At 51.7% G+C, this 27,974-nt stretch overlaps 13 protein-coding genes across 15 annotated transcripts; 5 read left to right on the forward strand and 8 right to left on the reverse strand.

Moving 5' to 3' along the window:
• Positions 1–59: 59 nt before the first annotated feature.
• PV05_01262 (uncharacterized protein) lies at positions 60–2,048 on the reverse strand (the record flags this gene model as incomplete). Its single annotated transcript, XM_013466231.1, has 4 exons — positions 60–1,259; positions 1,339–1,488; positions 1,550–1,849; positions 1,926–2,048. The coding sequence occupies 4 exons, from the start codon at positions 2,046–2,048 to the stop codon at positions 213–215; spliced, it is 1,620 nt and encodes a 539-aa protein (XP_013321685.1). The 3' UTR covers positions 60–212.
• An 8-nt stretch (positions 2,049–2,056) lies between these two features.
• PV05_01263 (uncharacterized protein) lies at positions 2,057–3,350 on the forward strand. The gene is made up of 3 exons (XM_013466232.1): positions 2,057–2,199; positions 2,258–2,472; positions 2,525–3,350. Exons 1-3 carry the CDS (start codon positions 2,180–2,182, stop codon positions 2,617–2,619), a joined length of 330 nt encoding a protein of 109 aa, XP_013321686.1. The 5' UTR covers positions 2,057–2,179; the 3' UTR covers positions 2,620–3,350.
• PV05_01264 (pre-mRNA-splicing factor slt11) lies at positions 2,626–4,061 on the reverse strand. Its single transcript, XM_013466233.1, has 2 exons — positions 3,790–4,061; positions 2,626–3,715 (listed from the first exon to the last, which is right to left on the reverse strand). Exons 1-2 carry the CDS (start codon positions 3,947–3,949, stop codon positions 2,751–2,753), a joined length of 1,125 nt encoding a protein of 374 aa, XP_013321687.1. The 5' UTR covers positions 3,950–4,061; the 3' UTR covers positions 2,626–2,750.
• A 232-nt stretch (positions 4,062–4,293) lies between these two features.
• Positions 4,294–6,078, forward strand: PV05_01265 (uncharacterized protein). Its single transcript, XM_013466234.1, has 2 exons — positions 4,294–4,823; positions 4,874–6,078. The coding sequence occupies exons 1-2, from the start codon at positions 4,567–4,569 to the stop codon at positions 5,772–5,774; spliced, it is 1,158 nt and encodes a 385-aa protein (XP_013321688.1). The 5' UTR covers positions 4,294–4,566; the 3' UTR covers positions 5,775–6,078.
• Positions 6,079–7,037: 959 nt separating this feature from the next.
• Positions 7,038–8,910, forward strand: PV05_01266 (uncharacterized protein). The gene has a single exon (XM_013466235.1). It carries the CDS (start codon positions 7,115–7,117, stop codon positions 8,684–8,686), a length of 1,572 nt encoding a protein of 523 aa, XP_013321689.1. The 5' UTR covers positions 7,038–7,114; the 3' UTR covers positions 8,687–8,910.
• PV05_01267 (uncharacterized protein) lies at positions 8,900–10,747 on the reverse strand. The gene has a single exon (XM_013466236.1). The coding sequence runs from the start codon at positions 10,451–10,453 to the stop codon at positions 9,308–9,310; it is 1,146 nt and encodes a 381-aa protein (XP_013321690.1). The 5' UTR covers positions 10,454–10,747; the 3' UTR covers positions 8,900–9,307.
• Positions 10,748–11,459: 712 nt separating this feature from the next.
• PV05_01268 (uncharacterized protein) lies at positions 11,460–13,300 on the forward strand. Its single transcript, XM_013466237.1, has 4 exons — positions 11,460–11,981; positions 12,041–12,287; positions 12,343–12,836; positions 12,892–13,300. Exons 1-4 carry the CDS (start codon positions 11,715–11,717, stop codon positions 12,940–12,942), a joined length of 1,059 nt encoding a protein of 352 aa, XP_013321691.1. The 5' UTR covers positions 11,460–11,714; the 3' UTR covers positions 12,943–13,300.
• A 488-nt stretch (positions 13,301–13,788) lies between these two features.
• On the forward strand, positions 13,789–15,697 carry PV05_01269 (uncharacterized protein; the record flags this gene model as incomplete). The annotated part of the gene is made up of 1 exon (XM_013466238.1): positions 13,789–15,697. The coding sequence occupies exon 1, from the start codon at positions 13,820–13,822 to the stop codon at positions 15,695–15,697; it is 1,878 nt and encodes a 625-aa protein (XP_013321692.1). The 5' UTR covers positions 13,789–13,819.
• A 213-nt stretch (positions 15,698–15,910) lies between these two features.
• PV05_01270 lies at positions 15,911–17,318 on the reverse strand. 2 transcript variants are annotated; one of them, XM_013466239.1, is made up of 4 exons: positions 17,246–17,318; positions 16,766–16,863; positions 16,400–16,474; positions 15,911–16,311 (listed from the first exon to the last, which is right to left on the reverse strand). In XM_013466239.1, the coding sequence occupies exons 2-4, from the start codon at positions 16,844–16,846 to the stop codon at positions 16,159–16,161; spliced, it is 309 nt and encodes a 102-aa protein (XP_013321693.1). In that variant the 5' UTR covers positions 16,847–16,863; positions 17,246–17,318; the 3' UTR covers positions 15,911–16,158. The 2 variants fall into 2 exon arrangements, with proteins under 2 accessions (XP_013321693.1, XP_013321694.1); XM_013466240.1 differs by having other exon boundaries at positions 16,766–16,934; positions 17,159–17,318.
• Positions 17,319–17,492: 174 nt separating this feature from the next.
• PV05_01271 lies at positions 17,493–19,004 on the reverse strand. 2 transcript variants are annotated; one of them, XM_013466242.1, is made up of 3 exons: positions 18,680–19,004; positions 18,085–18,628; positions 17,493–18,033 (listed from the first exon to the last, which is right to left on the reverse strand). In XM_013466242.1, exons 1-3 carry the CDS (start codon positions 18,763–18,765, stop codon positions 17,800–17,802), a joined length of 864 nt encoding a protein of 287 aa, XP_013321696.1. In that variant the 5' UTR covers positions 18,766–19,004; the 3' UTR covers positions 17,493–17,799. The 2 variants fall into 2 exon arrangements, with proteins under 2 accessions (XP_013321696.1, XP_013321695.1); XM_013466241.1 differs by having other exon boundaries at positions 18,085–19,004.
• Positions 19,005–19,120: 116 nt separating this feature from the next.
• On the reverse strand, positions 19,121–21,001 carry PV05_01272 (acyl-CoA desaturase). Its single transcript, XM_013466243.1, has one exon. The coding sequence runs from the start codon at positions 20,769–20,771 to the stop codon at positions 19,329–19,331; it is 1,443 nt and encodes a 480-aa protein (XP_013321697.1). The 5' UTR covers positions 20,772–21,001; the 3' UTR covers positions 19,121–19,328.
• A 977-nt stretch (positions 21,002–21,978) lies between these two features.
• PV05_01273 (uncharacterized protein) lies at positions 21,979–22,845 on the reverse strand. The gene has a single exon (XM_013466244.1). It carries the CDS (start codon positions 22,810–22,812, stop codon positions 22,294–22,296), a length of 519 nt encoding a protein of 172 aa, XP_013321698.1. The 5' UTR covers positions 22,813–22,845; the 3' UTR covers positions 21,979–22,293.
• A 297-nt stretch (positions 22,846–23,142) lies between these two features.
• Positions 23,143–27,847, reverse strand: PV05_01274 (uncharacterized protein). The gene is made up of 5 exons (XM_013466245.1): positions 26,503–27,847; positions 26,314–26,454; positions 25,777–26,269; positions 25,350–25,452; positions 23,143–25,300 (listed from the first exon to the last, which is right to left on the reverse strand). The coding sequence occupies exons 1-5, from the start codon at positions 27,155–27,157 to the stop codon at positions 23,444–23,446; spliced, it is 3,249 nt and encodes a 1,082-aa protein (XP_013321699.1). The 5' UTR covers positions 27,158–27,847; the 3' UTR covers positions 23,143–23,443.
• Positions 27,848–27,974: the final 127 nt, after the last annotated feature.

Below are 27,974 nucleotides of genomic sequence, written 5' to 3' on the forward strand. Positions count from 1 at the left end.
TCAATCGGCAGCTGCCGGAGTTCCATTACACGATTACTCATGAGACCATAGTACGAGTACAAAGAGATGGCAATTTGCTTGGGCTTCTGCGTTCGCAGAATTTGATTTCTACCTTCACTGTCTAATCTTTTGAGAACCCTGACTTGTAGGCATTCTCCACTGTGTCATTACCAACGTTAACATCTCTTCTCCGAGGTTCTCGTTCACTTGATTCACTTGAAAACCTTGAGATCGCTCTCCTTGAGCTTTCCAGCACCAACGAGTGCACCGGTAGTCTCTGAGAATGCAACCTTGACCTTCGCACCATCCTTGCCGGCAATGTTGAGTTGTGAGACCAATTGCGCCAGTTCATCGGGATCCACATTGGCCAAGATCTTGTCCACATCGTCCAGCACAGCATCGACTTCCTGGGAACTGGGTTGGGTGGCCGCGAAGTAGTTGACATCCTTGACGCTGGCTTTGACGACACGCTTGTTCTTCTTGACGGCATCCTTTGCTTTTTGTTTCTCCTTCTTGCCCGCCTCTTTCTCGGCCTTGAGACGCTCGTCTTCTTCCTTCTGGAGACGGTCGGCCTCGGCCTTGGCTTTAGCTTTGTCCTCGGCTTCCTTTTTTGCGGCAAGTTCCTTCTCGATCTTTTTCTTGTTCTTCTGAGCCGATGCCTGCTGTCGGAAGCGCTTGATGCGTTCGTCCATGGCCAAACAGTCGTCGACCAACTTTCTCAGCCTAGCAATGTCCTCGGACTTGCGCTTCTTGCGGGCGTTGGCATTCTTCTTCTCAATGTGTCGCTTGTGATCACGTCCTTCGTTGTCGTCGGGGACATCCTCATCGAGATACTCAAATGTGCGCCACGAGTCGAAGTTGTACCAGAAATCGTAGAACTCTTCCACCTCCTCTTTGGTGCTGTTGTCATCGCCGAGCTTGGGGACGGGCTGCTTGTTGCTGAACCGCGCTTCACTTTCGAAGACGGCGTTCCATTTCTTGTAGAAGGCACTTGGCTTCTGCACCTCTTTCTTGCTTGGGGGTTCCACGTCGGCGGCCTCGTCGACGGAATCAAATTGGCGACGGCGAACGGGGTCGGTCAGGATCTCGTGGGCTTTCTGGATACACTTGAAGAAGCTGTCACCTTCCTCTTGACCAGTCGCGGCCTTCTTGTCAGGGTGGTGCTTGAGAACCTTCTTGCGGTGGGCTTTCTTGATTTGCTCGTCGGTTGCTTTGAAGCGGTACTTGGACAGACCGAGGACGGCGTAGTGGTCTTGACCCTGTAGGAATTGTCAGTCATGAACTTTTGAGAAACATTTGCGGATTGAAAGTCAAGTGAGGCAAGTAAGAATGTCTTACCCTCCAATCCTTCGCATCTCGAGCAAGCATCATTGGATCTTCAGGTTCGCTGATTTCACCATCATCGTCGTCTTCAACGCGTTTGGCTTTTGCGGCGGCTTGGATCCTATCGTCCTCGGAGAATGTGCGACCGTGACGCTTGCGGCGAGCCTACAAATTCAAGAGTCAGTCACAACGTTGTGAAAGCGGAATCAGTATTTTTTCGACGTACGTAGGCAAGGAACGCCGCGCCGTAGGGTTCGATCTTGCGGTTGACAGGTGGGCTCAGGGTACTGAGGGCACGAAAGCTGGGATTCGCATCGCTGTCTCCCTTCCAGTCCGCAGGCGGAGGAGGGATGGTTTCGACGTCGGCCATATCAGCAGGGTATGCTTCGACGAGGTAGTATTGCTCGGCAGGGGATGGAATTGCAGTTTCGTTTTCTTCTTCGAGATTGTCCTCAGCAATGGCCGGATTGGCGTCAATCAGAGCTCGGATAGTCTGTTCGACGGTCCAACCACGCTCCCTCGCAAACTGTAAATGAATGGGATGAGAATTAATTTTTTGGGGCAAGGCCGGTTGACGGCACAACTTCGGCAGATCAACTCACCTCTTCTAGCGCCTCCATAACGTACAGTGGGCTGGCTGTCAAAGGGAAGGTTGGCCGAGCAGTCCGGGTGATGAAATACAGAGGTCCTTTGGCCTGGGCCTTGCGAACCAGACTTATTTGCATGTTATGATCAGGAGAAAAACAACAATCACAAGTGAAAATCCGCAAGTCATTATTGTTTGAAGATATTGTGAATTTTAGTGCGCTTTATTGTCCTCTCGGCAAGAAACTCTGCGCAAAACAATTCACAGATAATGGCTCTCGCGGCATACAGGTAGAGAGAGACACACCCAGGTTTGCGATTCCACAGACATTCAGCTGATTGGGTATAGACATTTGCTGCGGGCGACGCGGATAGCATTCAACGGCGACACTCAGCTCCTACATGCGGCACGAACACAGGCGCGAGCGGGATTTGACAGTTTAAACTCCTTGGATCCTCAGTCAGAAGAGGCGCAGAAAGGAATACAGCATGCAGAGGGTGTAGCTTCAATACTCCGACATAACCTTGTGCAAGGGCAGCGGGTGGAGGGTTCAGACTCAATCAGTATGGCGTGAACCTTGACCAGGGCGCAGGCGCAAGGCTGACTTGTGAACAGAATTGAATCTACACGAAGACATCGAGCGAGGTGACAACGATACGGTCAAGAATCCGCTCGGCAAAGGAGGAAAAGTGAAGGTGGGAGGCCTCTGAAACGGACAAGCTTAAAGCTCTTTATTCGACACTATGATACCCTCCCTGTGGTGGCTTCGACGGCCGGCCAAATCATTCCCAAGCGCCTTGCTCGAAATGCACAACATCATCATTCGTCCATAGACTGCGGTTCAGTCACCCTCCATACTGGCATAAGTTACGTCTCCCTGCCCAGGCGGAGGTGCCACTAAGAAACCGGTACTCTCCTCCTCGGCGGGACCTTCGATAGCTTGGACGCCTTCCCTTCCAGTAATGGCTCGACCACCAGATTCTGCCGCCTTCACAGCAGCTGCTGTTTGCCGACCCTCCCTCGCCCATTCCAATCTTTGCTCCCGGTCGGTGTTGTCTAGCGGCTTGGGTTTGCCCCATTGGACACGCAATGGACATCCCTGAATGAAGGCTTTCCCCTTGCACTGCGCAGCAGCAGCTTCGGCTCCTTCTCTGGTTGCATAGTTGACAAAGGCACAATGCGCTCGATGTGAGCAGACGAGTGATCGGATTTGGCCGAAAGGGGCAAAGAACGTGCGAATGGCGTGCTCCGGCAAGTCGTCCTCAACCCCAGTGACGAATAGCGATGTGATGTTAGGGTCGGCGGGGGGCAGATAGTCTTCTGGCTGGGGAGGTCGTGCATTGCCTGGGACTGCTCGAGCAGCGCCGGGCCGAGCGCCTCGTTGTGCATTTCCGGCCTTTCTATTGTCAGAAGTTCGAATGGGACCTGGTCCATATCCCGGTTTTGGCTCAGCTGGCTTTTCTGATGTTCCTTCCGCTTCTAGTCGTCTTTGCTTCTTGTAGTATGGTTCACTGTTTGCGAGTCTCCGCAATAGATCTCGCGCCTTTTCGTCTGTCTTTTCATATGCCTCGACCGCACCTCGCCCCTCCTCTAGTTCTTTCTCGTGTTCCTGTGCGTAGTATTCTCGATTGATGCTTGATGTCGGACCAGGGGCCACAAGTTTTAAGGCTGCATCTCGGACAGTTATGGGCAATCCAAAGGAGAGATCGAGCATGCAACACTGGCAGCAGTTCTTCAGTCGAGCGCACGTCAGGCAAATGTTGGTTCGTTTCGTTCTTGCGGTTCGATCAGCTTTCCAGCGGAAGACTGCAAATCGTCAGATTGCTTTATCAAAAACTGATGCTTGAACGGCAGGATGATTTCGGGAGGAGACTACTTACCAGTGAATGGTCGGGTACAAATTTTACATTCAGCACCATAGTCCTCTTTCAGCATCTGAACATAAGGATTGTCGGGCAGGCAGTTTTCGCAGCTGGAAGGGAAGTCTGTGGTTTCCCAGCCCGAACGGTTGAGATCTTGTTTAATTTGTGGCGGCGCCATGATGGCAGTTATTCTTCGTCGGCAGAGACACTTCGAAAGTACAGTGTGACTTGCGAGATCGAGGCAGGACGGAGTAAGTTATATGCAGGCGCTGGCCTGACAAATGTGCTGCGTGGTAGGTGGGATGTTTAGTTCTAGTGGTTGAAATTTTGGCGACGTCAGGCCTCGCCTTGACCCGAGCACGTGATACATACAGAAAAGCAGCGAGATCATGATTAGGTAAGGCAAGGCGTGGCAAGAACAGCAGTGGCACGCAGTGGTTCTGAACGGATTCGAGATTGCCGGTTCCCCTGCGTGCCTTGGCAGGCACGGAAGCCTCCATCGGATCTGGCGAGCTGGCCAGTCGCAGGTATGCGTGCTTGGGGAAATGCTCATGATGGCTCGTTTCCGTGTCGGCCCATTAATTTTTCGACGGGGGCATCGCATCCACTGCCTCGCCGCCTCTTCCTGAGCCTCCCTCTTCAATCTAAAGGAACACGCTCTCTTCACCTTGTTTACATCTGACCGCTTGTCGTGCTCTGCTGCATCGGAGATTGATCTATTGTATTAGACACCTACCTATCCTTTCCGAAGCCTCGATCCTTATCCCCATTCTTAATCACCCTTGCCATCTCAACATGGCGCCCTCTGCAACGTCCCCCGTTATGACCCTCGAGGCCGAGGATCATGCTCGCGATGCTGCTTTCAACAAAGCCCTCCATGGCAAGTCTGCAGAGGCTAGAGGAGGGTTTTCTGCCATGCGCAACAAGGATAATGCTGCACAGAAGGCCGCAGTGGAGGAGTACTTTAAACACTGGGACAATAAACTTGCCGCAAATGAGACAGAAGAAGACCGCAAGGCTAGACGAGACGAATATGCAACTTTGACCAGACAGTACGCTCAAACTGATGATCTCAATTGGACCTTGCTGACATGATTAAAAGTTACTACAACTTGGCCACTGACCTGTACGAGTATGGCTGGGGCACTTCTTTCCACTTCTGCCGGTTCGCTGCAAAGGAATCTTTCTACAAGGCAATTGCCCGACACGAACACTACTTGGCTCTGAAGATGAATTTGCAAGAGAATGCTCGCGTTCTGGATGTCGGCTGCGGAGTGGGTGGCCCAGCTCGTGAAATGATCAAATTCACTGATGCCAATGTGGTGGGATTGAACAACAACGATTACCAGATTGAACGAGCGCTGCGGTATGCGCAAAAGGAGGGTCTGGCCGACAAATTTTCTGCTGTGAAGGGAGACTTTATGCAGATGTCGTTCCCAGAGAACAGCTTCGATGCCGTCTACGCCATTGAAGCTACTGTACACGCCCCCAGCCTTCAAGGTGTGTACGAGCAGATTTTCCGGGTGCTGAAGCCTGGTGGTGTGTTTGGCGTCTACGAGTGGCTCATGACCGACAACTACGACAACAACAACCCAAAACATCGAGAGATCCGACTTGGAATTGAGCAAGGGGACGGCATCTCCAACATGGTCCGGGTCTCGGAAGGCTTGGCTGCCATCAAGGCAGCTGGTTTTGAGCTTGAGCACCACGAAGATCTAGCAGAGAGACCCGATGCCACCCCTTGGTACTATCCTCTTGCTGGAGAGTTCAAGTACTGCAGCAGCATTGGAGATTTGTTCACCATTGGAAGAATGACCTGGTGGGGACGAGGACTGGTGCACAAATTTGTCGGTCTTGGTGAGACCCTGAGATTGATGCCTCAAGGCACGCAGAAGACAGCGGACAGCCTTGCTGTTGCTGCGGATTGTTTAGTTGAGGGTGGGAAGCAGAAATTATTCACGCCCATGTATTTGATGGTGGCACGAAAACCCCTCAATGCTTGAGGGTTGTCGAGATTTGGCGAAATGGCATAAGGCGTTGCGAATTGGGATCCCAGGAAATAGAACATACATACCTAATCCAATGTACATACAGCATCCGTGGCGACCATGAGACGAGTGGTTGACATTGTACCCGATCAGCAAGTCCAGCTGGACAAGGATTGGGTGGTGAGCACCGCCACAGCAGCAGTGCTTGTGGCGACCGAAAACAGGGAAGACGTTCCAGAGCTGCACACCTACCATAAGGACTGTGGTATTGCAGGCGAGGTCGGCCCGCATTGAAACACCCTTCACCGTGCGTGCCGTGTCTGTAGAGAAGTTCAGTACATAGAACAAGACAGAGGTACTCCTATCGATCGTGTGTGCATTTTGAGTTCCTTTGTGAGATGCGCCTGAATATGCAGAGCACTTGTACTAAGTAACTTAGGGCTGGAGGCGAGTGGCCTTGGTAGTGCTTATTCAGGCACAGGGACACGCTTCGTGTCGAGGCTAACCTGGGTGTTAGGGGCATGATGGGGCTGAAACAAAGCTTGCATGAAGCCGGCGAAATCCTCTGTTTCGAAGTTATTGGGCGATACGAATCGCCCTTTCCAGCATCTACTATGTAATGTTATAGTACTAGTCATAGACGGTGATTCTTTAGAGTCGACATGATTACCCATCGAACAAACCGATAAGAAGCACCAACTCGATAAACAAACTGGCCAGGTCCAGCTCTTGGGATTGAAGAATCAGGTAATGGCGGCAGGCTCAGGGCCGAAAGCTTTAAGGTTGTGGCGGCTGCTTAGTTTGTCTGGGCGCTTATGACTCCATCGAAGTCCCATCAAGTCCCCAGAAATGTCAAAGTCATAGGTGCCCTTTTGGGCGTCCATTGACCTGAAATCTGACTCGATTCGCTCGCTTTTCTGCTCAGTAAATGGCGGTCCTTGAAGGATCTGCCGCTTCTTCAACACTATCATGCACCGTCTCGTCATCACCTCGTCCATGTGCTCAATACGCTCCATACTGAGTGGCGGAATTGTTGCCCTGTTCCAAGCTTGATGACTGCCTTGCCGCCTCTTCCACAACCTGTGACGAGGCGCAGTCCCAAAGCCGGTACAATAAACATCCTCAGACTGCGCTGTACTACGTACACACAGCCTTCACTGTCTTGCTCCTGTCCTTACCTGCATTGCCTTGTTTTGCAGTACTCTCCCTCATCTCATTCCCTCTGCTCTCTCTCTCTCTCTCTCTCTCTCTCTCTCTCTCTCTCTCTCTCTCTCTCTCTCTCTCTCTCTCTCTCTCTCTCTTCTTCATATTCACCTACGCTCCCTTCATTTCGCGTACCTCCTCAGACCGCAGTCATGGGCAAACTTGTGGGCACTGCCCTTACAGCAGCATGTCTGCTTGCCTCCGTTGCGCCAGCAGTAGGAGCCGCTGCGCCTGGCGTTGTCGGTTTCAACTTCGAAAAGCGTCGTGTAAATGCTCATGAGGCACCTCATCTGGCTCGACGTCAGTCCAACACCGTGACGGCTGCTTTGACCAACGAAATCCTCCTCTATTTCATCAACGTCACTGCCGGCACGCCTGGTCAACCCTTTTCTCTCCAGCTCGATTCCGGTTCCTCAGACATCTGGTTTCCTGCAGTCACTGCAACCATTTGCGAGCAAGATGCCAAAACATACTGCCCCTTCGGCATGTATGACTATAGCAAGTCATCCACGTACGCCGACCCCGGTCTCCCCGAATTCCAGATCCAATATGTCGACGGCACCCAGATTACGGGCGCCTACATCTCTGACGTCCTGAACATTGGATCGACCAAGCTCACAAACATGACAATGGCTGCTGCTCTACAAGCCAATACTAGAGGTATTGGAATCATGGGCATCGGCTTCGATTCAGGTGAAGCAGCAGCTGCGCAAGGAGGATTCACATATCCCAACGTGATTAGTGTGATGAAAGACCAAGGCCATATCAATACGCTTTCTTATTCTCTGTGGCTGGATGATCTGCAGTCTAACACCGGTTCCATTCTCTTTGGTGGTGTCGATACCAGCAAGTACCACGGCAGCATTGTCGCACTTCCAATTCAGCCAGACTCTCAAACCGGAGATTTGACTTCTTTCACGGTTGCCTGGACAGGTCTGACTGTTAGCGGTGGTGGCCAAACATCTGACATGTCACCAAAAAGTGCCCAACCCGCAGTTCTTGACTCAGGTACCACGAATACCTATTTGCCCGACGAAATCGCCAACAATATCTTTAATGGTGTTGGAGTCCAGACCGATCCAACCTACGGTAACGTTGTGCCTTGCAAGCTGGCCAACGACGATCTGACCTTCTCCTTCGTTTTCGGCGGTAAAGGAGGCGCAGTCGTGAACGTGAGCTTGTCAGAATTTGTAACGCCGCTCGTGACAAGCGACGGTTCCGTTCCCACCTTCAAGAACGGTGATGAAGCATGCACATTCGCAATCGACAGTGCCGGGCAAGACCCGATCCTGTTCGGCGACTCTTTCCTCCGAAGCGCCTATGTTGTCTACGATCTCGAGAACAAGGAGGTTGGCCTTGCCCAGACCAACTTCGACGCCGGCAAGGCGAACGTCCAGGCTTTCCAGTCCAGCAGTGGCATCCCAGATGTTGCTTCGACCGCTTCTGGTGCGAGCGTCGCGCAGACTGCCACTGGCATTCCTCATCAAACCCTGGCTTCAGCTTCTGCAACTGGACAGATCGGTGGTGCTGCTACCAGCAGATCGGCAACATTCAACCTTCAGCCAACTTCGGGAGCAACTGGCAGCTCGGGAGGAAGCAGCTCGAGTAGCAGCTCAGCAGCCAACGCGAACCTGCGAGCCTCACCAATCGAGACCACCAGCATTGTGGCTGCCGCTGTGGTTGCGGTCAGCTTTTTGCTCGGTGGTGGATTTATGCTGTTGTAGAGCGGTCATTGTTATTGCGGAAGTCCACAGCAGCTTGGACAAAGGGTGCTAGTACGGCATTGTCATTTTGGATGTGGGTGGGCTGTACAGCGTTCTTGGTGCTGTGCGGAGGAGAGACTGGTTGGCTACATTTGTGCATAATGAGCTGGCTTCCCGGACACAAGATTGCGACGCTGTAAACTTAAATGATGAGCATGAGTACATATATTGATTCACCTTCTTAAGCCCTCTGGTGCCTATTGTCCTTTTTGTGCGCACTGCCTGCGCAAGACTAGATCGTCTTGTCTTGTCTTTGTCGTACGTGAGCTACGCAATCGAGTGAAGACAAAAAATGGCTCGAGCTCGAATATCACCCTCGTCCTATGCTGGCAGCCAACTAGAGCAATGGTATACGATGAAACATGATCAAGCAAAGCGTTTTCCTTCTCTCCGCAGACCCCACGTCATGTTCTGTACCGGGTGATTGAAATGGCAATCATGTAATGCATACCCGAACATCACGTACGGGTAAGTAAATGCTTGTTTGCACGGTCATAGTTTGCCTTCCCTCCGCCACATGTCCCGGGCTTTCATGGATGTAACGTATGAGCAGGTCTGATAGGAGCTGCGATTGAGCATTCTCTACTCTTTCACAGTCTCCAGTGGCGAATTCGCGAAGTCGTTGATGCCAGATAGGCCGGTGGAGCTCTCCGTCGACAACCACGGCCGTAGCCGGTACCCATCCTCGCCGTCTTCCCCAAGCGGTTCCATACCAACGTCATTGCCTTCCGTGATTCGCAGGTCAAGCAGTCGCTCGGCATTCTTGTGCGCAATCGCCTCAAAGTCGTCTTCATTGACCATGCCGCTATTTTGCAGCTGGTGCATGAATCGCAGGCCTTCCTGGTTGTTGCAGAACGGGTAGTCCACCGAGTAGAGCACCTTGTCCGCGCAGCACATGTGGATCAGACAGGCCATCGGCGCCAAACTGAACATGCCGGCAGTGGTGATGTATATGTTCTCATGCCAGACTTGCAGGAGATGTCGCCTAGGCTTCGATGAGGCGGGCCACGTCCGTTGGATCAACTTGTGTATCCGGTCGAGTTGGAAAGGGAGCATTTCGCCCATGTGACCTAGTATGACCTTGAGGTGGGGATGCGTGTCGAAGAGTTTGGATGCGAAGAGTCGTAGCAGGTGGAGAGCCACCTCAGCGTGCCAGCTGAAGCCGTGGTTCGCCAGAAATGCTGACACTTGGGGCGCGTAGTTGCCATGGAAAGAGGACGCTTCGGTCAGAGGATGTGGCGCTGCGTGCAAGTACACAGGCACATCGAGCTTTTCGTGGGCAGCGAAGATGGGCCAAAAGAATGTATCGTCGTAAAAGCGGCCTCCGGCCATGTTGTCAATCAGAGAGCCAACGAAGTCGAGTTCTGACACACATCGATCCAGTTCTTTTGCGGCGGCTTCGGGGTGTAATGTCGGTAGCATGGCAAAGGCGGCAAAACGATCCGGGGACGGGGATGAGCTGATAGCCTCGTAGAGTTCGTTGTTTGCCGCCATGCACACTTCTGGTGGAAGGGGAATGGAATTTGGTCTGTGTGAGATTACTTGTATGCTCACCCGGCCAACGTCCATCGACTTGAGCCGTTGAGTCCCGACATCGCGTAGCGAGGTCATGATATGGGAATGAGATTCCGGAAGAGTGGTCTCTACGCCTTGTCGGGCATAGTAGTCGAGGACGGCCTGCGAGATAAAATGCTCTTCGAGCGTGATCAGAGGGATTTTGCCGGACATGGTGGTCGTGTCTGGTATCTTGCTGGTCTTAACGGTTGGTGCAGAGATAGAGAGAGAGTCAGGGTCGAGATAATCGGCTTTGGGCGGAGATCAATGTCATACGTAAATTGGGCGTCACAGAGACATACACTGCAGACCCGTGTGTCGAACCATTAGGCAGGCACCCAATATTGGCGGACTAAATGGGACAGATATACTGTAGAAGATGACGTTCAAAAGAAGCATCTAGCAAAGCGCCCTCCTCACTCAACGCCAAACGAAAGGCGATGGTTGATACCAAGGTCTTGAGGGGGGCTAGGAGCTGACCAGCAAAGCAAGGGCAACGGGCAAAAGCCAAAAAGGATTGGGGTTCTTGAACTCAACCGCGGGCTCCGTGTCCAATAGAAGAGTTGCATACATGTGACGCCATGGAGAACGAGAAACCGGGGGATAGAAGCCGGCCGGGGCACCATACTATGGCACACATGGTAAGTGCCCAGCTCGCCAGGTGGCTTTTGCCTTCGATGCGGAGATGTGGTCTGACTGTGTGCCGTTCTGGGTATCGTTGGTGTCATGGACGATTGGGCAAGGCAATAGAGAGTTCGTAGGCTGAAAGAGAGTGAGATGAGATACGGAGATCTTACCGACGTTGTGGCTCCTTTTTAATGGCATGAGAATATATATCACAGTACTGGTTGTACTTAACTCCTGAGGTCGTGGAGAGGTGATAGAGTGTGCTCCCACTGACACTGTACTGAGTAGATTTACCTACCTACCTAGGTAGGTACCTACTTCCAGCAGGGATTTCGGAGAGAGCTAGGCATAGAAGCTCTTGCCAATGTCAGAGACAACTTCAATGCGAGGGCAGGTTCGAGTTGTTCAATGCCTACCAGAATGAAGTCTAGATAAAAGAAACCCATCTCTCGCTCTGTTGGCGCTACAATTGGTACATCCCTGAGATTTGGTCTTGGCGCGTCTTTCGCATCTCCACCTGCTGCTGCGTGTCTCTTTTGGGCCTCAGCCTGAGATGGTCCTCGACGCAATCTTCGCTCTGGTCTACGGCCAGCAATCTTGATTTTTTCTAGTCGCTCCTTCACATCACATCTTATCCGCTATTCGGTCACGTCGTCAACGAAACCTGTGTTGAAACCTGTGTTCTGCTATCAGCCAGACTGCGCCCACCTGAACCCTGATCTCGGCACGAGACATCGTCAGCATTTTCCCCAGTAACCCCTCGACTGCGCCGAAGCTGCTCGTCTCTTACGATACAGTTACCGGGTAGATGGCCTCCCAAGGAGGCCTCACACGGAGGCGTGGCGCAGGAGGAGTAACATCACCAACCGGAGAGGAAGAGTCCTCGAGCCGTGTCACTTCTCCTGCCCCAAAACCATTCACAGATCGCACGCCTGAGACTGCCTACGAAAACAGCGAGAACGGCCACAGAATCGCATACGACCCCAGAGACATTAGCGAGAGTGCGGAACGGAGTAAACAACCCAAGTTGACACTAATGGAGGAGATCTTACTGCTGGGGCTGAAGGACAAGCAGGTAAGTGGACATGGGACGTGTAGTATTGGCCAGAAGGAATATTGACGCGAACGTGTCAGGGCTACCTGTCGTTCTGGAACGATAACATATCATATGCCCTGCGAGGCTGCATAGTGATCGAACTGGCCTTCAGGGGCCGCATCAGCATGCAAAACGATTCAGCTAGAAGACGGTTCCCCCTGGCCGACAGAATCATTGAAGTTGTCGACGACACATTGACTGGGGAAGTGCTACTAGACGAAGCTTTGAAAATGATGAAGTCAAGTGAGAAGATGAGCGTCAGCTCTTGGATCGACCTCATGAGTGGTGAGCATGAGAGACACCATTCCAGTCTATGACCAACTCTGACACCTGTCTGCAGGAGAGACCTGGAACCTTATGAAGATTGGCTACCAGTTGAAACAAGTTCGAGAACGACTGGCGAAAGGCCTGGTCGACAAGGGCATTCTCCGCACCGAGAAACGGAATTTCCTCCTTTTCGACATGGCCACGCATCCTGTGGTCGACGCTGCTGCGAAAGACGAGATTCGAAAGCGCGTCCGAAACGTCTGCTCCAACCGCACAGTCGTCCTTCCTCCCTCACAGTTTCTCCCTGCCGAACTCGAGTTCAGGATGCTCCGCACAATTAGTATGGTTTGTGCAGCCTACGCTGCCAATGTCCTTGAAAATGCCTTGGTGACAATGGGCCATGAGACGAGAGAAAGAGCTTTTGCACAAGTCGATGAGTTACTGGCGGAGTACAGCCAGTGGCCATTTGCTCGGAGGGCCGGCGGAGGCCAAGGCATCGGAGCCAACATCGGCCAGGTGGTTGCAGATGAAGTGGAGAGGAACAAAGACCGGGAATTACAACTTGAGGTGAGTTCACCAGCTTGTCTGATGTGGCAAGCGTGTCCTGACTGACTTTGGACAGGTTGTTGCGGCATGTTTGAGCGTTTTCACGAGGCTGGATTCCTTGCTATAGTATTCGGGTTTTCGGCTGGGAACTTGTTAAAAGGTAGAACGGAGAGGACCTGTTTCGCAGGGCAGGACATCCAGGAGGGCTGCTCAATCACCACAGCAGATGCGACGGATCTCGAAAGCTTTTGGCATGCCATCTCAGGCTAGATCAAGCTTTCGTCCACTGTCTCTGGCGGCTCCTTTGACACCAAATCCTTTGCCTTGGGAATCCTAACGTCCTCCTTGCCGCGCTTCTTTTGCCCGGTTTACATCATGCCTGCTTCTACATTCAACCTTTTCTGGTTCTGCCGCAGCTACGGTGGTGTGCACCAAATCTGCTGACCACGCTAGAAGTCGAAGGACGACGTTTTAAAAAGACCACAACGTTTTTCCCCGGTTACCATTGAAGACGTCGCTGCCGAAAGCGCCTATTAGTATTTGCTGAGACCCATTACGCGAAAGATACTCCTGGAGCATCAGTAGGATCAAACCCCCTTCAAGATTTAGTAAATTAGATGTCAAGCTGCGCACCCTTGCCACTCGACTTTGATGCACATCTCCGTACTCGGACACGAATTGGTAGGCACACGCTGTGAGGGTGCGCTGTCGGTACTGTAAGAGATGTCGAGGTGCAAGAGAGACTTACTATAATGTCGAAGGTGCAGCCAACAACGCTGTTGGGCTCCTGCCGAGCCTGTCGGGCCTACTTATTGCTTCGAACACTACGTCTCTCTTACACCCTCACCTCATATCTTACGATCATGCAATGACCCTTACACTTTGCAGACATCTGTCACATTCTAATTCTCCGACCACGCACTCTTCAGGGGTGCTATTCTCAACTGCATCTCGGTTAAAAAGTCAATTGTGCAACCCTAATAGTTCTGAGAGCCTCGGTCGATATGGATCCTCGTCCTCACAAACGCGCCAAACTCGACGACACAGACACTACACCACCTGGTAGAGTCCCAGTTGGCCAGACCATTGATGCGGCATCAGAACGTGCAAGCGGCACTGAACCGTCCTTGAGGTCGATATCTCGGCCAATCTCCCCACCAGGCATTTCTCGATCTCCGGCTAGCACTCCTCAAGCAGAAGATGATCCTCTCCCGACGCGGAAAGAAGACTCGGCGACCCGGGTGTTCTCTCAGGCCACAGTTTCCAGTGATGGATCCGGACCCAAGCCGGGCGATGGTGACTGTCCCGGTGTAAAGAAACCGAAAGCTCCGCAGCAAGGCGTCAAGTACTTGCAATCGCCCTTCAAACTGACCTCAATCCGGGACCTCCCTCCTTCTCATAACAATGACACCATCTCACTGCATGACATACTCGGCAACCCGCTCATCAAAGAAGCATGGGTATTCAACTTCCACTTCGACGTCGACTGGATGATGACACATTTCGACCCTGATATCCGTCAACAGGTCAAGGTCAAGATCGTCCACGGCTCGTGGAGGTCATACGATCGGAATGGGGTTGAAATCAAGGACGCCTGCGGCCGATGGCCAAATGTTGAGGAAGTGATTGCATTCGTACCCGACAGTTTTGGCATTCATCATTGTAAGATGTTCATTCTGCTCACTCACGACGATCTGTGCCAAGTAGTCATCCATACCGCCAACATGATACCCAGAGATTGGACAAACATGACTCAGGCAGTGTGGCAGTCTCCTCATTTACGATTGAACGGGAAGACGGACACGAATATAGGTAATCTGGGCTCGGGCTCACGCTTCAAGCACGACCTCCTCTGCTACTTGTCTACGTACGGTTGGAAGACCAGGTCTTTATTAGGACGACTCGAATTGTTCGATTTTAGCCCTATACGAGGTGCCCTAATCGCTTCCGTTCCCAAGACTATGGACACCGAGAAAATCAAATTCAAAACTCCTTGGGAGCAACAACTCGTGGGCTATCCCAGCCTCTTCCATGCTTTGAAGACAGTCTCTTCTCAAAAACCGAACATCCACACCGCCACTCGACCTCACCCTCATGTTGTCTGTCAGATATCGTCCATCGCTACGCTGCCAACGACCTGGCTGGACCAGTTCTTCCCGATCCTAGCTGGTCAGAAGCCATCAGCGCAAATGTGGAATCATATCTCAATCATCTATCCGACTCCCAGCAACGTCGCCGCGTCACTGGACGGGTATGCATCAGGAGGGTCGATACACACGAAAGCCCAGAGCACTGCACATCTTAAGCAGATCACCAACTTGCGAAAATCGCTCTGCCAGTGGACTCAAGGCCCCGAAGAGAAGTTCCGAGCGGGAAGAGACCAGGCGGCGCCGCATATCAAGACATATGTCAGCTTCAGCGAGAAACCGACCAGCAGAAATCCTACGCCGGATATTGATTGGGCACTATTGACCAGCGCAAATTTGTCGACGCAAGCTTGGGGGAGATTGCGGGAGAAGGAAAAAGAAATTATCGTGCAGAGTTTCGAACTTGGTGTATTTGTTTGGCCCGAGCTATTTGACGAGGGCTTTGACACGGGAGAAAAGGAGTGTCGAACTCAAGATACGAAGCACGAGGGTGAGGGCAAGGACAAGGGCGAGAGTGTGAAAGTGAGGATGGTACCAGTCTTCGGCGGTGATATGCCAGAAGTATCAAGGGCGAACGGCGAGGAAGGGGGTGAGGGAAGAGAGATCATTGTTGGTTTGAGGTTACCTTATGATCTACCACTGACGCCGTACGGAGATGGGGATATGCCATGGTCGCCGCACGGGACGTACAATATGCCTGACCGTCACGGGTACCCTTACCGGCTGCTGGCATAGGGACTTTAGCGCGACGTGTCCACCACCACCGGGAGGAATTTGACTCTGTCACTAAGGATGAAGCCAGCCGTGACTGAGACGAAGTCTACTCGGGCATTGTTAGACAGTCATATCAGTGGTCATGGGTAGAGCACGGCTGATGCACTGTTGCCTCTGGCCTCGGGTCTCAATGAGCATCGCTCCCGCTGTTACATCGTAACGTCAGAGACCTCATCTAAACAGTTACAATGACTTGTATTGGGTACTAATTAAAGCTCCCTTCAGTGCCAACGCTTTCAAATAATACCTGGTCAGCAGGAAGGTCCCGTTTATGGAAGACTACCTAAGTATGGCCGTGGTGCGGGCTTTGGGCCTGGCCAGTACTAAAGCGGATCACCCTCGAGCGACTCGAGCGGGTCGACGTGATGCTGGCGCTGTCTGCGCGGTCTGCGACTGCTTGCAAACCAGTCCTTCGGTCTCCACTAGTTGGCGCCGACGGCCTCGGGGACCTTGTTCGCGTCGTAGCCGTACTGTCCCTTGAGCTTCTCCACCAGATCGATGTACCGTTTCTCTGCGTCGGAGGCGGACGTGCCTGCATCAACCTCCTTTTGCCACGCCTTGTGTTTGGCCTTGCCCTATGTTGCGGATGGAGTTAGTGGTCGGGCGGATGCCAGGAACACAAGTTCGAGAAGGGGGGGTTTGGTATGGGAGGCCTCGTCTTACCTTCAAATCGAACATTCCTGGCGCCGGGGCTTTGGAGATGTCTTCGCCATTGGCAACCTTGAAGAGAGCGTAGAGCTGTAGGGAGAAGATGTGTTAGCTGGGCTAGAGTAGCTCTGAAGGAATTGAGGTGGGGAGACTGGACAGGGTAGAGCAGAGCAGAGCAAGCTGGGGGCATTTGTGCCCGGGCAGACTGGCTAGGTATATGGATTTTTTGGGAGGTGCTCTCGAACTCGTTCTTCTCGTGGGATGGTTCATGCGGAAAATGACCCTTCGCTTTCTCTCTTTCTGCACCACTTCCCTCCTGCCATTCCGGGCCCCGCAGGTGTCTCATGGGGGCACTGTAATATGAGGGAGTGGCTGACTCACTTCAAGCAGTTCCTCATTACTGGGCTTCGCCTTGAGCTTGCGGCTGTCATCTGCGGCTGTTTTGAAGGCGGCGGAAGGCATTTTGTCTGTTTGTACGCCTTGGTTCAATTGTAAGAAAATGTGCTCGTTGGTTCAGTGTGTAGATGTCGGGCGGAAGGGTAGAGGAACTCTAGTTGTCCAGAGCAGGGTCAGTCTTTCATCACTCTCAAAAGAAAACAGCTCAGAGGCAGGCCTGTTCTGTGGGAAGGGAGCAGAGCTCAAGCCTGAAGCTGAGATAGAGCTGGGCTCCAGCACTGCCAACTTTGGGCACTGAGTGCAGTCCAGCCATGTGCAGTCTTACTCGGTTCACACCGACAGTGTACGTGGGCAGGGATTGACGTGCTGCGAACTCACCTTAACTCGTCAAATGCAGTATTTGACTGTGCAAGTGTAGAACGGAACAGATAGCTTGGTATGATCGTACAAGAAAGGGTATCTTACTCTATGTATACGAGAGTAAAGAACACACAGACAAGTTGGTCTTGTTAACGGAATGGAAATCAAGTCAACAAAAAAGGTGTCATTGGAAGCCTGCAGGTTCAAGCAAACCGACGTCAGCAATTTGGCGGGGCAAGCAACGAACCATTCGCGACCATTCAATGCAGAAAGAGACAGAATATGTCGTCAGACCGGGCCACTTTATCGTGTTATTGGCTTTGAAGTGTTGTAGATCAGGTTGATGATCCTTGTCAGTCACAATGCACCAGCCGAGGCAGAGGGATCGCTTAGGCTCCCACGGGCTCTTCAGTGGCCCTTACAATATTCTTTGATGCTGCCCGCCAGGGGATCAGGCGAGAAGATGTTCTATACTTTCAGCACACATCAACTGCTCCTACGAAAGGATTCAAACGGACGCTGCTGTATCACGCGACCGCATTGTCTGCTATGCTTGCTTGCACGTACAACTCAAGAGTTCGAGACGCATCCAAACGCCGTCGCTCACGAGACTGTTCAATAGATCTGACTCAAACCAGTCACGAATACTCCGAGAGAAATCACCAGTCGACAGCCCACCCGTTCTTATCCAAAAACTCAGAACAAGCATTCTTCAGCGCCACGTTCGGTATTAGTTGATCCATCTTCAACGGCTGCCTCGTTAGAGGATCGCACCCGTGCGCTTTGATATGCCTGTGCAGACTCGTCCGCTCGTACGAAACACCGGTTGAAGTAACGACCGGATCGTGCATGACCTCGAACGTGATGGGATCGATCAACCAGTCCGGCACGACCTAGAAATCGTCAGTCTCGCCTTCCCTCTCCCGGTCGAGGGTGGAACATACCCTTTCTACCGTGTCAGGATTGGCAGAATTCTCAAAAGCCTTCCTAATATTACTCCGCCTCTCATCGGCCTCTCTCTCCAACTCTTCGATCTCCTCGCGTCGACCAGTTTCGCCGATCTCTTGTCTTGCGAACCTATCCTCAACGTCTTTCTTGTCCCGATCGAGTTGCTGGTTGAGTAGATCTTCGACGAGCGCTTGTGTAGCGTTCAACTCTCGTAATCGTGCCGTCTCTTTCGCTTGCCACTGCGCCTGCTTTGCTTTGAGTATGAACTGACCGATCAATTCTGCGCTGGAATCTTTGTTCTCTAGACAAGTCGTATATGCATGCTTCGCCTCGGATAGAGCTTCGCCGACATGTCGCTGAGGCAGGAGTGCTTGTGCAAGGTAGTAGTGCGATTTCATCGCTTGAGCTTCATTTTTGGGGCCGTATAGTTCGATCGCTTTTCTAGCATCTGACTCGGCGCCCTGCCAATCTTGTAGCTTTAGTGGTGTGAGAGATCGGTTCGCAAAGACTTTGGGATCAGAGCGAGAGTGTTCAGCAATGCTACGACACAGTCAGTCACGGCCAATGGCGGATCGGTCAGACAAGACACACGCTGCGCTATACAGCTCCTCGGCCTCTTTGTAGTCGCCGGCTTTGAATCGCTCATTGCCCTGCTCGCGAAATGATAGATTCGTCATGGTGGCCTTGGGTGGATGAAAGCTTAGACAACGAGAGACTCAGGTAACGGCAAATGAGTAATGATGAGTGGAGTAAGAATGGACAAAGACAGGCATCAAGTTCCAAAGGAAAGTGAAACCGGAGTACATGGCTTCAGAATGAGCGCTTGTACGACCTGCAAATGCGTGGCATCCGTGGCAAGTCAGCCTCAGAAGGTGATGGACGTTCCTGGATGCTTTTCAATGAGGCGGAGACCCGGTCAATTGGAAATGCGGAGCAAAGCACTGCCCTTGCCGAGCCTGCCTCAGCATCGCCAATATGGCATGCCATAATTTAGAGAAAGATCAGATGGGTGAATGGCTGAACGTTGAAAGATCGGTTGAAGAAATTCATTTGGTTCTAATTGGGTATTTTGATGCTTTGCAGCAAAAAGCCTTGCAAGGCTAGACTCATCAAGCTCATCAACCGAAAGGAAGATACCTATGCATCACACGCTCGCATTCTTCCCAACGCCAATTGTATATACACTCGCTAAGAGAACGACTCTTTCGTCATATCAAATTTCATACCATCATCGTACAACTCAAGCAGCTCCAGCTGTTGGCGTGTTTTGTAGCACCTTGGTCGGCTGGTTGCCAGATCGGACGATCCGTTCACCGGAACTATCTCGAACAACATCACCCTTTGCCTCCATTTGTGCTCGCTTCCAGATTTCAACCTCGCAGCCACCACGAATGACACCGACTCTCATGGTTGAGAGTAAGTTGTGGGCAGCGTTGCTGTGCATGTAGATACCACCGTTGAACATGGCTGTAGCGTCCTTGCCGATACCCGAGTTGATCATAGCTTTGCCACCTGGGTGATCTTTGATGAACTCAGTCACGTCGTGAACAATACCGGCAATGGCGACAAGACCGCGTCCATTCTTGGCTTGCTCAACATAATCGTCCCATTCCATGACTGGAAGCTGATCGAGAGGAACACCCCAGTCAAGTTTGGAACGCTTCTGATCGAGCTTCTTCTGTTGTTGCTGAAGACGACCCTTCTCGATCTCGTTGGCGCGGAATTGCTTGAGATCATAGGCTAGACCAAGTTGCTTCCAAACCCAGATGGACCACTTGGTGGGGTCGTATTGGTGCCATTCGATGGCATTGCGGTAGTCGGAGGGGAATTCGTGATGGAAGTTGTGATAGCCTTCGCCGAGAGTGACCAGGGCAGTGATGACGTGATCACGAGGAGAATTGCGGTCATCGAATGGCTGGTCCCCGAGCCAGTGAGCCAAAGAGTTGACGCAAAAGGTGGCTTGCTGGACGAAGAATATGCGGAGGATACCAGCGTAGATGAAGCCACCAACCCAGTCACCCCATGCGAGACCAGCGACGATAGTGGGCAGGATGAGACCCATGAAGATGACGACCTTGAGGTAGTTCTTGTGTTGCCAGATGACCACAGGATCTTCGTTGAGGTCAGAGATGTCCGTACGTCCTATTCTCTTTGGGTTTTGCTTCATAATCATCCATCCAAAATGCGAGTATAGCAGTCCCTTCCGGACGGAGTATGGGTCTTTGTCGGTATCGGTGTATCTGTGATGAGCTCGGTGGTCGCGTGCCCACCATCGGATTGAACCTTCAACAGCACCACCGCCCACAGCAGCAAGGAAAACTCGGAGAGGAAGGGTGGCTGAGTATGAAGTATGTGCCCATAATCTGTGGTAGCCAGCTGTGATACCCAAACCAGTGGCGAAGTAGTATGCAATGGCCCAAATGGCGGTCTTGACTTGGAGAGGTACCCAGAAGGCCTGGACGCAGCCGTAGATGGGAATGCCAACGATGAGAGTGACATTAAGCCAGTTGACGTGCTTATACCAGTTCGATCTGGTCATTGGGATCTCGGTGATGTGAGGCTTCTTGGGGTCATATTTGGCATTTCGGTTGGGCTCGCTGGGCTTTGCCATTGAGTTGGGTTTGGATGAGAGGTACTCTGGCTTGACAGCCATTTCACCCGCAACTGGTTGTGAGGAAGGCATGTTGAAGTCGGTATGAGATCAACTGAGATGCCAGGGAGGAGTTCGACTGAGGGATGAGAGACGGGAAAGGAATGGCAGGACGAAGTTGACTTATATGAGGCGCTTAATTTTTTGTTGGGCGAGGTGTGGGGCGAGAACGGAAGCCGCTGAGGCAGTGGTATTATATGGATCTTTGAGCTTTTCACAGGGCCAGACTGATTGAACGGAGTGATGGAGTGATGGTGCGTGTACTCTACGTGCCGACATGTTACCGTGGTCTTGGACATCACTTTGTCCATCATTTTGCCTTGAACGTGCAAATGAGATGGGAGAGAATTCACCACGGTTAGGGCGCGTTGGGGAAGAGATCAACGTCACCAAGCAACTCGGTCAATAGGAGATCGGTTTCACACGATCTAGAATCACGCTAGAATATTTGCTTTTGGACCCTGGATTTTCCTGGCGAATCTGCAGAGCTGTCTGTGAATCACTCGCATCACTGTGGTTGCGGGCGAATCGGTCATAGCCAGGCGTGCCAGGCAAAGTTGAGTTTGCAGACACCTCATACACTTATAGACTAATTGCTGTAGAGAGCGTACTATGTACATCAAGCTATAAGGCTGAATAGCTTCACCAGGGAGCTGTAGGACGGGTATGCCGCATACGAACAAACTCAACTAGAAACTGCTGGGGGCCACTTGGGGGTTGTTGTCTGATCCTCGGCTCATCTGACATCTGATCCGGGGGAAAGGCAGGCCACGGGGGCCACAGCTTTCACCGCCAAAGCCGCATCGAGAGCCAAAGGGTTGGGGAGCGTATTTCGTAAATCGTATCTCGTATTCCTTCTCGCATTATATCGCGGACCACACGAATACTACGCCCTGATGGGTAAATCGTGTAATGAAACTCGCTTAAACGGGTGCAAAACAGCTGCCGCTTGAATCGTCGAAGCAGAAGTTGGCATCGCATTGAGCGAGTGGCCCTCCTACCACACAAATTGGCCTCGCTGCTGTTTGTCGTCGAATGGCACCGTAGCTCCAAAGCAGTTAGGTATCGCACTGAACAGGAGGCCCGCCTATCTGATAAACTGTCCTCGCTGATCTTTGTCGTCAAATGGCACCCCGGCGCCAAATTACACGATTTACCCATGAGACCACAGTATTCAACAATACCATATGAGACCGTGTCTTCATACTAGTATGATTGGCTTCAGTATCAAGACACATCTCTACATTCTAGATATTATCATGTGATACTGGCCCGCCCCGCCTTATAACATGTGCATTCACAACAACTGTGTTATACATCGGACCATGACGCAGACCATATGTTTTTAAAAATGTTGAGATGCACCTGGCTCTGGCTAGGCAGCATCTTTCAGCAGCTTCAGAATCACCACATGCGCATTTCGACACCTGTTCTTCGGTGTTTGCATGTGCATCCAGCGTCGGCGACTGACCCGTGTCTCCCGTCATCTCAGGCGTCCTGACACGACCTTGTGCTCGCAGGCAGACACCCATTCCAACGAGCGACTTGCTTGTCATCACCAAGGGACAGCTCTTGGTCCCATGTCGATTCCATAGGATCCTTCTCTCCTGACGGCCCCTTCGTCCTCGGCCCTCTCCCTTATCTCAGCACCAACATCGCCGCCTTCTCTCTTCCACCGTCCGTGCAACTTGCGGGCTGCGAATTTTCCAACTCCCCAAATACTTGCTGCAATGATGCTCGCTCCGAATGTGGGGGGCGCAGCTAACCATCCAACCCCAGTAATCATGCCGCCGAAAGCCGTCGCTCCGACTGCAGCGATAAGGGCCCCTACAGCGGCATACTTTGCCCAACGGACGAGCCGCCAGATGATGAATTGACCAATGTATCGACACGTACGCAGCAGAGCCCTTGTACGCAAGCGGGCTGGCTTATCGACGTTCGCAGTTGTTGGGGAGAAGAGGTAATTCAAGTTGCGTTTTGCATTGATGAGTGCAGACTTGGATTGCTGCTGTACTGCAACTTCATCATTTTCATGCGTCAGTTCGATCCCGTGTCTCCCTCGTGATGGCGCCATTGGTGATTTTGATCTAACCACAGTATATCTTCCTTGACCTGCTTGAAAAACTGAAAGTGTTTTTTGTATCATCATCATCATCAAATCTTACGTCATCGAGCTGAAGCTGTAATCGAGGCGCCAAGGATTGAGGAACCAGCCAATTAGAGTGCTTCGCTCAGAACTCGCTAGCTTACCGTCTCTTCCGACTTTGATGGACTTTGGCCGAAAGACGACTTCGTTCCTGTGGTGAAATAAACAAATCTAATATCTACAGCTCTACAAGTGCGATATATACTACCGGCGGCTTCGACACCATAGTATGCACAGAGTAGCAAAGGCTACACGAGACAGAAGTGTATGGTTAATTTCATAATATCCCACAAGGATTGGAAATGCTATCTATCAGCCGGTCGCTGGCCTTTCAGGAGTACACCCCTCTTGGGGGTAGTACCATGGACGCCCAGCCCTCGTGATCATGCAATCGCACTTAAACCTCATCTGTAAAATGAATCGCTCTGGTATCGCTCTCTGTTTCCGCAGGGTGTAGTTGAACAAGGAAGGGAAAGGTGGCAGGGTCACTTTTTGACTCCGACCAACAACAACGTCGTGATGTGAAATTAGTGTACAGAAAGCTCATAATGAACCGTCCTCAGGTGAGATCTTCTTCGCCATGACGATATGTGCAAGATTCACCTTTAGTGCATCTGCCCTGTTCCCAGAACGAGCACACCTGAGTCTTATAATTGTATGGCTTTTTCTTCTTGGATCCACCTTTTCGACCGGTTTCATCATAATCATTCGAGTCCGAGCGGCCGTGTTTGCGTGAGGAATCGTCCAAAGAACCGGGATAAGGATTAGGATTATTCCCCATGCCGATCGCCAGTGGCGCCGAATTCTGACCCTGCGAGGCTTGTTGTTGCAGATTGGCAAGCAGCGCGCTCAGGTCCGGTGTTGCAGCAGGCATTTGACTTGGGACTGGGTATTGCGGCGGTTGACTCTGTCCTTGAGCTTGTTGACTGATCTGGTGAACCGATTGGAGGATTGCAGAGAAATCCACCTGCGGCGCAGGTTGTGCAGCCTGTTGTGGTTGACCTGACAATGACGCCAAGGCTCGTTGCAGTTCAACTGGGATAGCAGCGGCTTGTTGTTGAGGTGCTTGTGTCGAAGACATCGTCTGGGCTTGAAGGACAAAATTGGGTGGCATTACTGGCTGGCTTCGAACTTGGCGTGCGAGATATTCCTTTTCGCGCTGGCGAACTTTCTCATTAGGCTCACCAAACTCGACTGCAGGTTCAGCAGGCTCAAAGTCCCCTTCTTCGTTCTCGTCTGGTTCCTTTGGTGTCGGAGGACGGTCGGCTTTGGAGGTGTAGGTCGTCATGACGGTCTCTTGCTCACGTTTATTTTGTGTTTCAGAGCTGGCACTTTCAGGCTTCATGGATCCTCCAAATTTGAAGGAATTAACTTCAAATGAGCCGGATTCATTTTGGAGCACGCTAAAATCCACGTCCGAAGGCGGTGTGTACGGTTCGAGTTCCTCAGAGGAGTCCTCGTCTTCGTCATCCTCCAGCTCTTCCATAGTCTTGTGGAGCTTGAGCGCTTCACCTTCACGGCCGGTGTCACCTGCATCACGTTTCAGGCTGTCACCGTCACCAATCTCCTCATCTGGGTCATGAGTGAAGAGTCGTGTCTCGACGAGTTCCGAGTCTGCCTTCCACGAGACACGTAGTTTTCTACGTGCTTCTTTTCGAAGACGCTGAGCCTTCTCTTCTTCGGTCTCATTTGGAATCTCTGTCTCTTTCTTTGTTTCTTTTTCCGGCTTCTTCTCCATATCCGTCAGCAGGCTAAGCAAAGATGAAGTGGCCGAAGCCGTCTTCGGAAAGGGGGTGACATTGCGCGGTGGGGATTCTTTTCGCACGCTTTCCTTCTTTATCGACATAGCTGATACAGGAGGTGTTATGGCTGTGGCGGCTTGTTCTTTGGCTGCAGCAGCCGCACGAGCTGCAAGGGACGTTCCGGGTCGCTTTGAAGCTGACATTAAGGATGAGAAGACTGCAGATTTTGGAGGCGCCGCTACTGCCACTTTGGCTTTTGCTGGGGCTGCAGGGTTTGCAGCGGCTGTTACGGGCTTGCCGCCTGCTTTGAGAGCTTCCAATGCCTTCCTACGCTCGGCGTTTTGTAGAGCCAGAGGTTTCGATGATTGTACTTTGACAACCTTCTTTGGCACCGGTTGCGGAGCCGCATCACCTTCTCGTGCCCGCTTAATTCCTGCGACCACTTCTCTCCGAGATGAATCTGCAGGACTGCCACCGACCTTGGGCGACGCTGCATTCTCAGCCTTGATGCCGGCCGCTTTCTTCTTGGCAGAAGCAGCGACAGCATTATCGAGAACAGTTTGCGCCAGGGCCTTGGCCTCGGTGCTGGCCTTCTTCGTGAGCCGTTGCAGTAGCTTGGAGAGTTTGGTCATTTCCAGCATTTCGCTATCGAGAGTCTCGAACTTTGCAACGAACTGATGCATGTCAGTATGATACTAGATTGGGGAGCTTGGATTTTCACACCTTAAGAATTGCCAGAACAAGAGGGCTATCATAGTCTCCAGCGGTGAATCGGTCGAGCATAAAGGAGTATAGGGCCGACATCGTGAAGTGATTCTCACCTAGTCTGAAGGGAATTATTAGTAACAGTTATGCGTGAGCGGATAACGGTGCCCAATTTGAGTGCATTGCCAGAGATTTCACGCGAGAGGCAATCTGCGGACTATCTATGAGAGGGAAGCTATCAACAGAGCCATTATGAGCTGGCGCAGCAGACTTGAACAGCTTCATCGCAGATTGATGCAGTGTCTGACAACCAAACACTTGCAAGTGCACGTCCTTCAACGAGAGAGTTTGGCTAATGGGCTGGTAACGTCGAGAAGCAAGTGCAAGGTATATAATAGGCGTTGAATAGACGATGATAGCAGGAGGAATTTGCAGGACAACATACCTTTTGACAATCGAAGGATGTCCATACTTCAAAGACCGCGTCATGACCTCTTCCATAAGTTGGCGATATCGTGCAACTTCCTTCTTGAGGGCATCGGCTTCTTGGGCTGTAGGAGAATTTGGTAATTCAGCCTTTTTCAAGTTGTCGTTCTTGACCTTCCAAGCATCTCGCAACGCCCGAACGGCATCACCATAGCCTGCAATTCCGCTTCGAACCTTCTCAGCCGAAGCAGGTTTGTTACGCGGGGAGAACACTGCTTGAACAGCATAATATTGAGCTCTCTGCCCTTCTTCAGTGGGTGCCGCCAAGGTGAGAAAAACCGGGGTCTGTTCCGGAGGTTCCTCTTCCTGAATCGATAACTCATCCTCCGAGTCCGATCCAGCCTCAGCGGACCCTGAAAGGCCATCCGTCTTCTTGGATTTCTTTGTTACATGGGGATCCTTGGAGCTATTGGGCTTCGAAGCCTTCTCGAACTTCGGAATGATAACTGAGACTGCATCAGTCAGCCGCTTGTCGAGGACACCAGGAATGACCTACTTTGAGACTGTTGTGATGTCATAGGAGGTGCGGGCTGCACAGACCGCGCACCCTGCAAGGACCGTGGATCAACAGTGGAGCCGGACTTGAAATATGATGGTGGTAAGTACGATTGAGGAGGCGGGAAGTTCGTGTTATTGCCTAGGAATAGTCAGCAGCCTGCATTCGCAGAATACATGCGATGCTTACTGTTTGGGCCCATGATCTGGTTCGCGGTCAACATGTTTGGGTCTACGAAACCATTCGAGGACTGGTGGCTTTGATCCTGGAAGTTTCCGAAATGCATCAGGTCGGCATTCTGCATTTGTGACATTTGAGTAGGGCGCGCTACAATGTTGATGTAGGGCGAAGCCCGTTGTTGTCCCGGAGGATAGTTCGTTGTTGGGGTGGGAGTCTGCCTCTGAGGCATGTTGATGTGCTGAGGATTAAATCCCTGGCTGTTGTAGTTCATTTGAGGCTGGTAGCCATAGCCTCCGTCGAAGCCCACTGGTGAGGCTGAAGGCCGTGGATAGTAGCGTGAATCATAGTTGTGTTGTGACAGTTGTTGTGTATCGTACATAGGCTGCGAGTATTGTCCATGAGACAATGTCGGCTGGGGTGAATTGAATTGAGGCAGTGGACTATGTGACTGCCGGGGCACATTTTGATTGAAGTTCTGCGGGAGGGATTGAGTTTGGGGTTGCTGAGAAAAGCCCGGTCCAATGGTAGTGTTCTCGAAAAGAGCAGGGTCGAAGTATTGACTGAATTCGTCATTCGCAAAAGACTGAATGCCATCGAGAAAACTGTAGGATGGATTGTTGCTATGATGTGTGCCGTTCAGCGAATGGTTCGTAGACGAGTCCATGGCCGCAAGTATTGAAGAGTCGGAGTTGGAGATGATCGGAGAATCGAGACGCCGATAAGTCACGTGCTCAGTTGGAACCGCGCCAGATCGGGCCTAGGCCGAGTTTTTGTGCCAGATTCAAGTTTTCTTGGTTACTTGCCGGGATTCGCCACTCACAGGCCGCAACACACTCGCGGCTGCATCAAAGCAAAGACAGTGGAGGGTTCAGCCGAACAGGGACGCAGTGAAGAGATGCCAATGAAGACCGTAGTAATTATGTCGACTTTCGTAATGTAGAGCGTTAGGTCAAGAGTCGTGACTGTTCAGTCAAGTCCCTGATGTTGTTCGGGCCACTTGTCTCGCCAGGAGATGTGCGAGAGATGGTACCCCTCGTGCCTTATTCCGACTCAACGCCAATCGAATAAAACCTCTCTAATATTGACCAGCCTGAGGGCAAAAGCACTAATTGTACTTGATCCACGGTTTCTGGGAGGCTTTTAAAAGAGCCGCAGATGACTTTGTGGACGATTTCTTAGATGATGATCAAACGCGCCTCAGTCACAGTCACGCCAACCTCATCACCCCGACTCCAGCCCATGCGAAAAGCAAGATGAGAAACCATTCAATGCAGTTATTACAGACCACAGTCAGGAAGTGCCGAGGAGAATTACACGTAGAATAAGAGGAAGAATGAAGGTGATGGTGGTGGTGATTGTTTGGGATGAAGAGACACGAGACAGTGGTGGTTGAGATTGAGGGCAATTCCAAAAAATGAGCTAGTCAATAAGAAGGAAGGCGCGTCCCCCGTGAGCTCGGATAACTTTCCCTATATGCTGTC

The sequence above is a fragment of the Exophiala xenobiotica genome (genome assembly GCF_000835505.1).
Source record: "Exophiala xenobiotica strain CBS 118157 unplaced genomic scaffold supercont1.1, whole genome shotgun sequence".
Taxonomy (NCBI): domain Eukaryota; kingdom Fungi; phylum Ascomycota; class Eurotiomycetes; order Chaetothyriales; family Herpotrichiellaceae; genus Exophiala; species Exophiala xenobiotica.

Bases quoted from the DNA above. Each gene is read 5' to 3' on its own strand.
- PV05_01263 (XM_013466232.1), top strand. From the start codon at position 2,180: ATGGCTCTCGCGGCATACAG. The intron at 2,200-2,257 runs GTAGAGAGAGAC...GATTGGGTATAG, and splicing joins ATGGCTCTCGCGGCATACAG to ACATTTGCTGCGGGCGACGC. The intron at 2,473-2,524 runs GTATGGCGTGAA...ACTTGTGAACAG, and splicing joins GGAGGGTTCAGACTCAATCA to AATTGAATCTACACGAAGAC.
- PV05_01264 (XM_013466233.1), bottom strand. From the start codon at position 3,949: ATGGCGCCGCCACAAATTAAACAAGATCTCAACCGTTCGGGCTGGGAA. The intron at 3,716-3,789 runs GTAAGTAGTCTC...GACGATTTGCAG, and splicing joins TTGTACCCGACCATTCACTG to TCTTCCGCTGGAAAGCTGAT.
- PV05_01265 (XM_013466234.1), top strand. From the start codon at position 4,567: ATGGCGCCCTCTGCAACGTCCCCCGTTATGACCCTCGAGGCCGAGGAT. The intron at 4,824-4,873 runs GTACGCTCAAAC...CATGATTAAAAG, and splicing joins TATGCAACTTTGACCAGACA to TTACTACAACTTGGCCACTG.
- PV05_01266 (XM_013466235.1), top strand. From the start codon at position 7,115: ATGGGCAAACTTGTGGGCACTGCCCTTACAGCAGCATGTCTGCTTGCC.
- PV05_01267 (XM_013466236.1), bottom strand. From the start codon at position 10,453: ATGTCCGGCAAAATCCCTCTGATCACGCTCGAAGAGCATTTTATCTCG.
- PV05_01268 (XM_013466237.1), top strand. From the start codon at position 11,715: ATGGCCTCCCAAGGAGGCCTCACACGGAGGCGTGGCGCAGGAGGAGTA. The intron at 12,288-12,342 runs GTGAGCATGAGA...ACCTGTCTGCAG, and splicing joins TTGGATCGACCTCATGAGTG to GAGAGACCTGGAACCTTATG. The intron at 12,837-12,891 runs GTGAGTTCACCA...GACTTTGGACAG, and splicing joins ACCGGGAATTACAACTTGAG to GTTGTTGCGGCATGTTTGAG.
- PV05_01270 (XM_013466239.1), bottom strand. From the start codon at position 16,846: ATGCCTTCCGCCGCCTTCAAAACAGCCGCAGATGACAGCCGCAAGCTC. The intron at 16,475-16,765 runs GTGAGTCAGCCA...TTCTCCCTACAG, and splicing joins GTAATGAGGAACTGCTTGAA to CTCTACGCTCTCTTCAAGGT. The intron at 16,312-16,399 runs GTAAGACGAGGC...TCCGCAACATAG, and splicing joins CAGGAATGTTCGATTTGAAG to GGCAAGGCCAAACACAAGGC.
- PV05_01271 (XM_013466242.1), bottom strand. From the start codon at position 18,765: ATGACGAATCTATCATTTCGCGAGCAGGGCAATGAGCGATTCAAAGCC. The intron at 18,629-18,679 runs GTGTGTCTTGTC...ACTGTGTCGTAG, and splicing joins GAGGAGCTGTATAGCGCAGC to CATTGCTGAACACTCTCGCT. The intron at 18,034-18,084 runs GTATGTTCCACC...GACGATTTCTAG, and splicing joins ATCCTGACACGGTAGAAAGG to GTCGTGCCGGACTGGTTGAT.
- PV05_01272 (XM_013466243.1), bottom strand. From the start codon at position 20,771: ATGCCTTCCTCACAACCAGTTGCGGGTGAAATGGCTGTCAAGCCAGAG.
- PV05_01273 (XM_013466244.1), bottom strand. From the start codon at position 22,812: ATGGCGCCATCACGAGGGAGACACGGGATCGAACTGACGCATGAAAAT.
- PV05_01274 (XM_013466245.1), bottom strand. From the start codon at position 27,157: ATGGACTCGTCTACGAACCATTCGCTGAACGGCACACATCATAGCAAC. The intron at 25,453-25,776 runs GTATGTTGTCCT...AATTCCCTTCAG, and splicing joins CATCCTTCGATTGTCAAAAG to ACTAGGTGAGAATCACTTCA. The intron at 25,301-25,349 runs GTGTGAAAATCC...GACATGCATCAG, and splicing joins TTGTTCTGGCAATTCTTAAG to TTCGTTGCAAAGTTCGAGAC.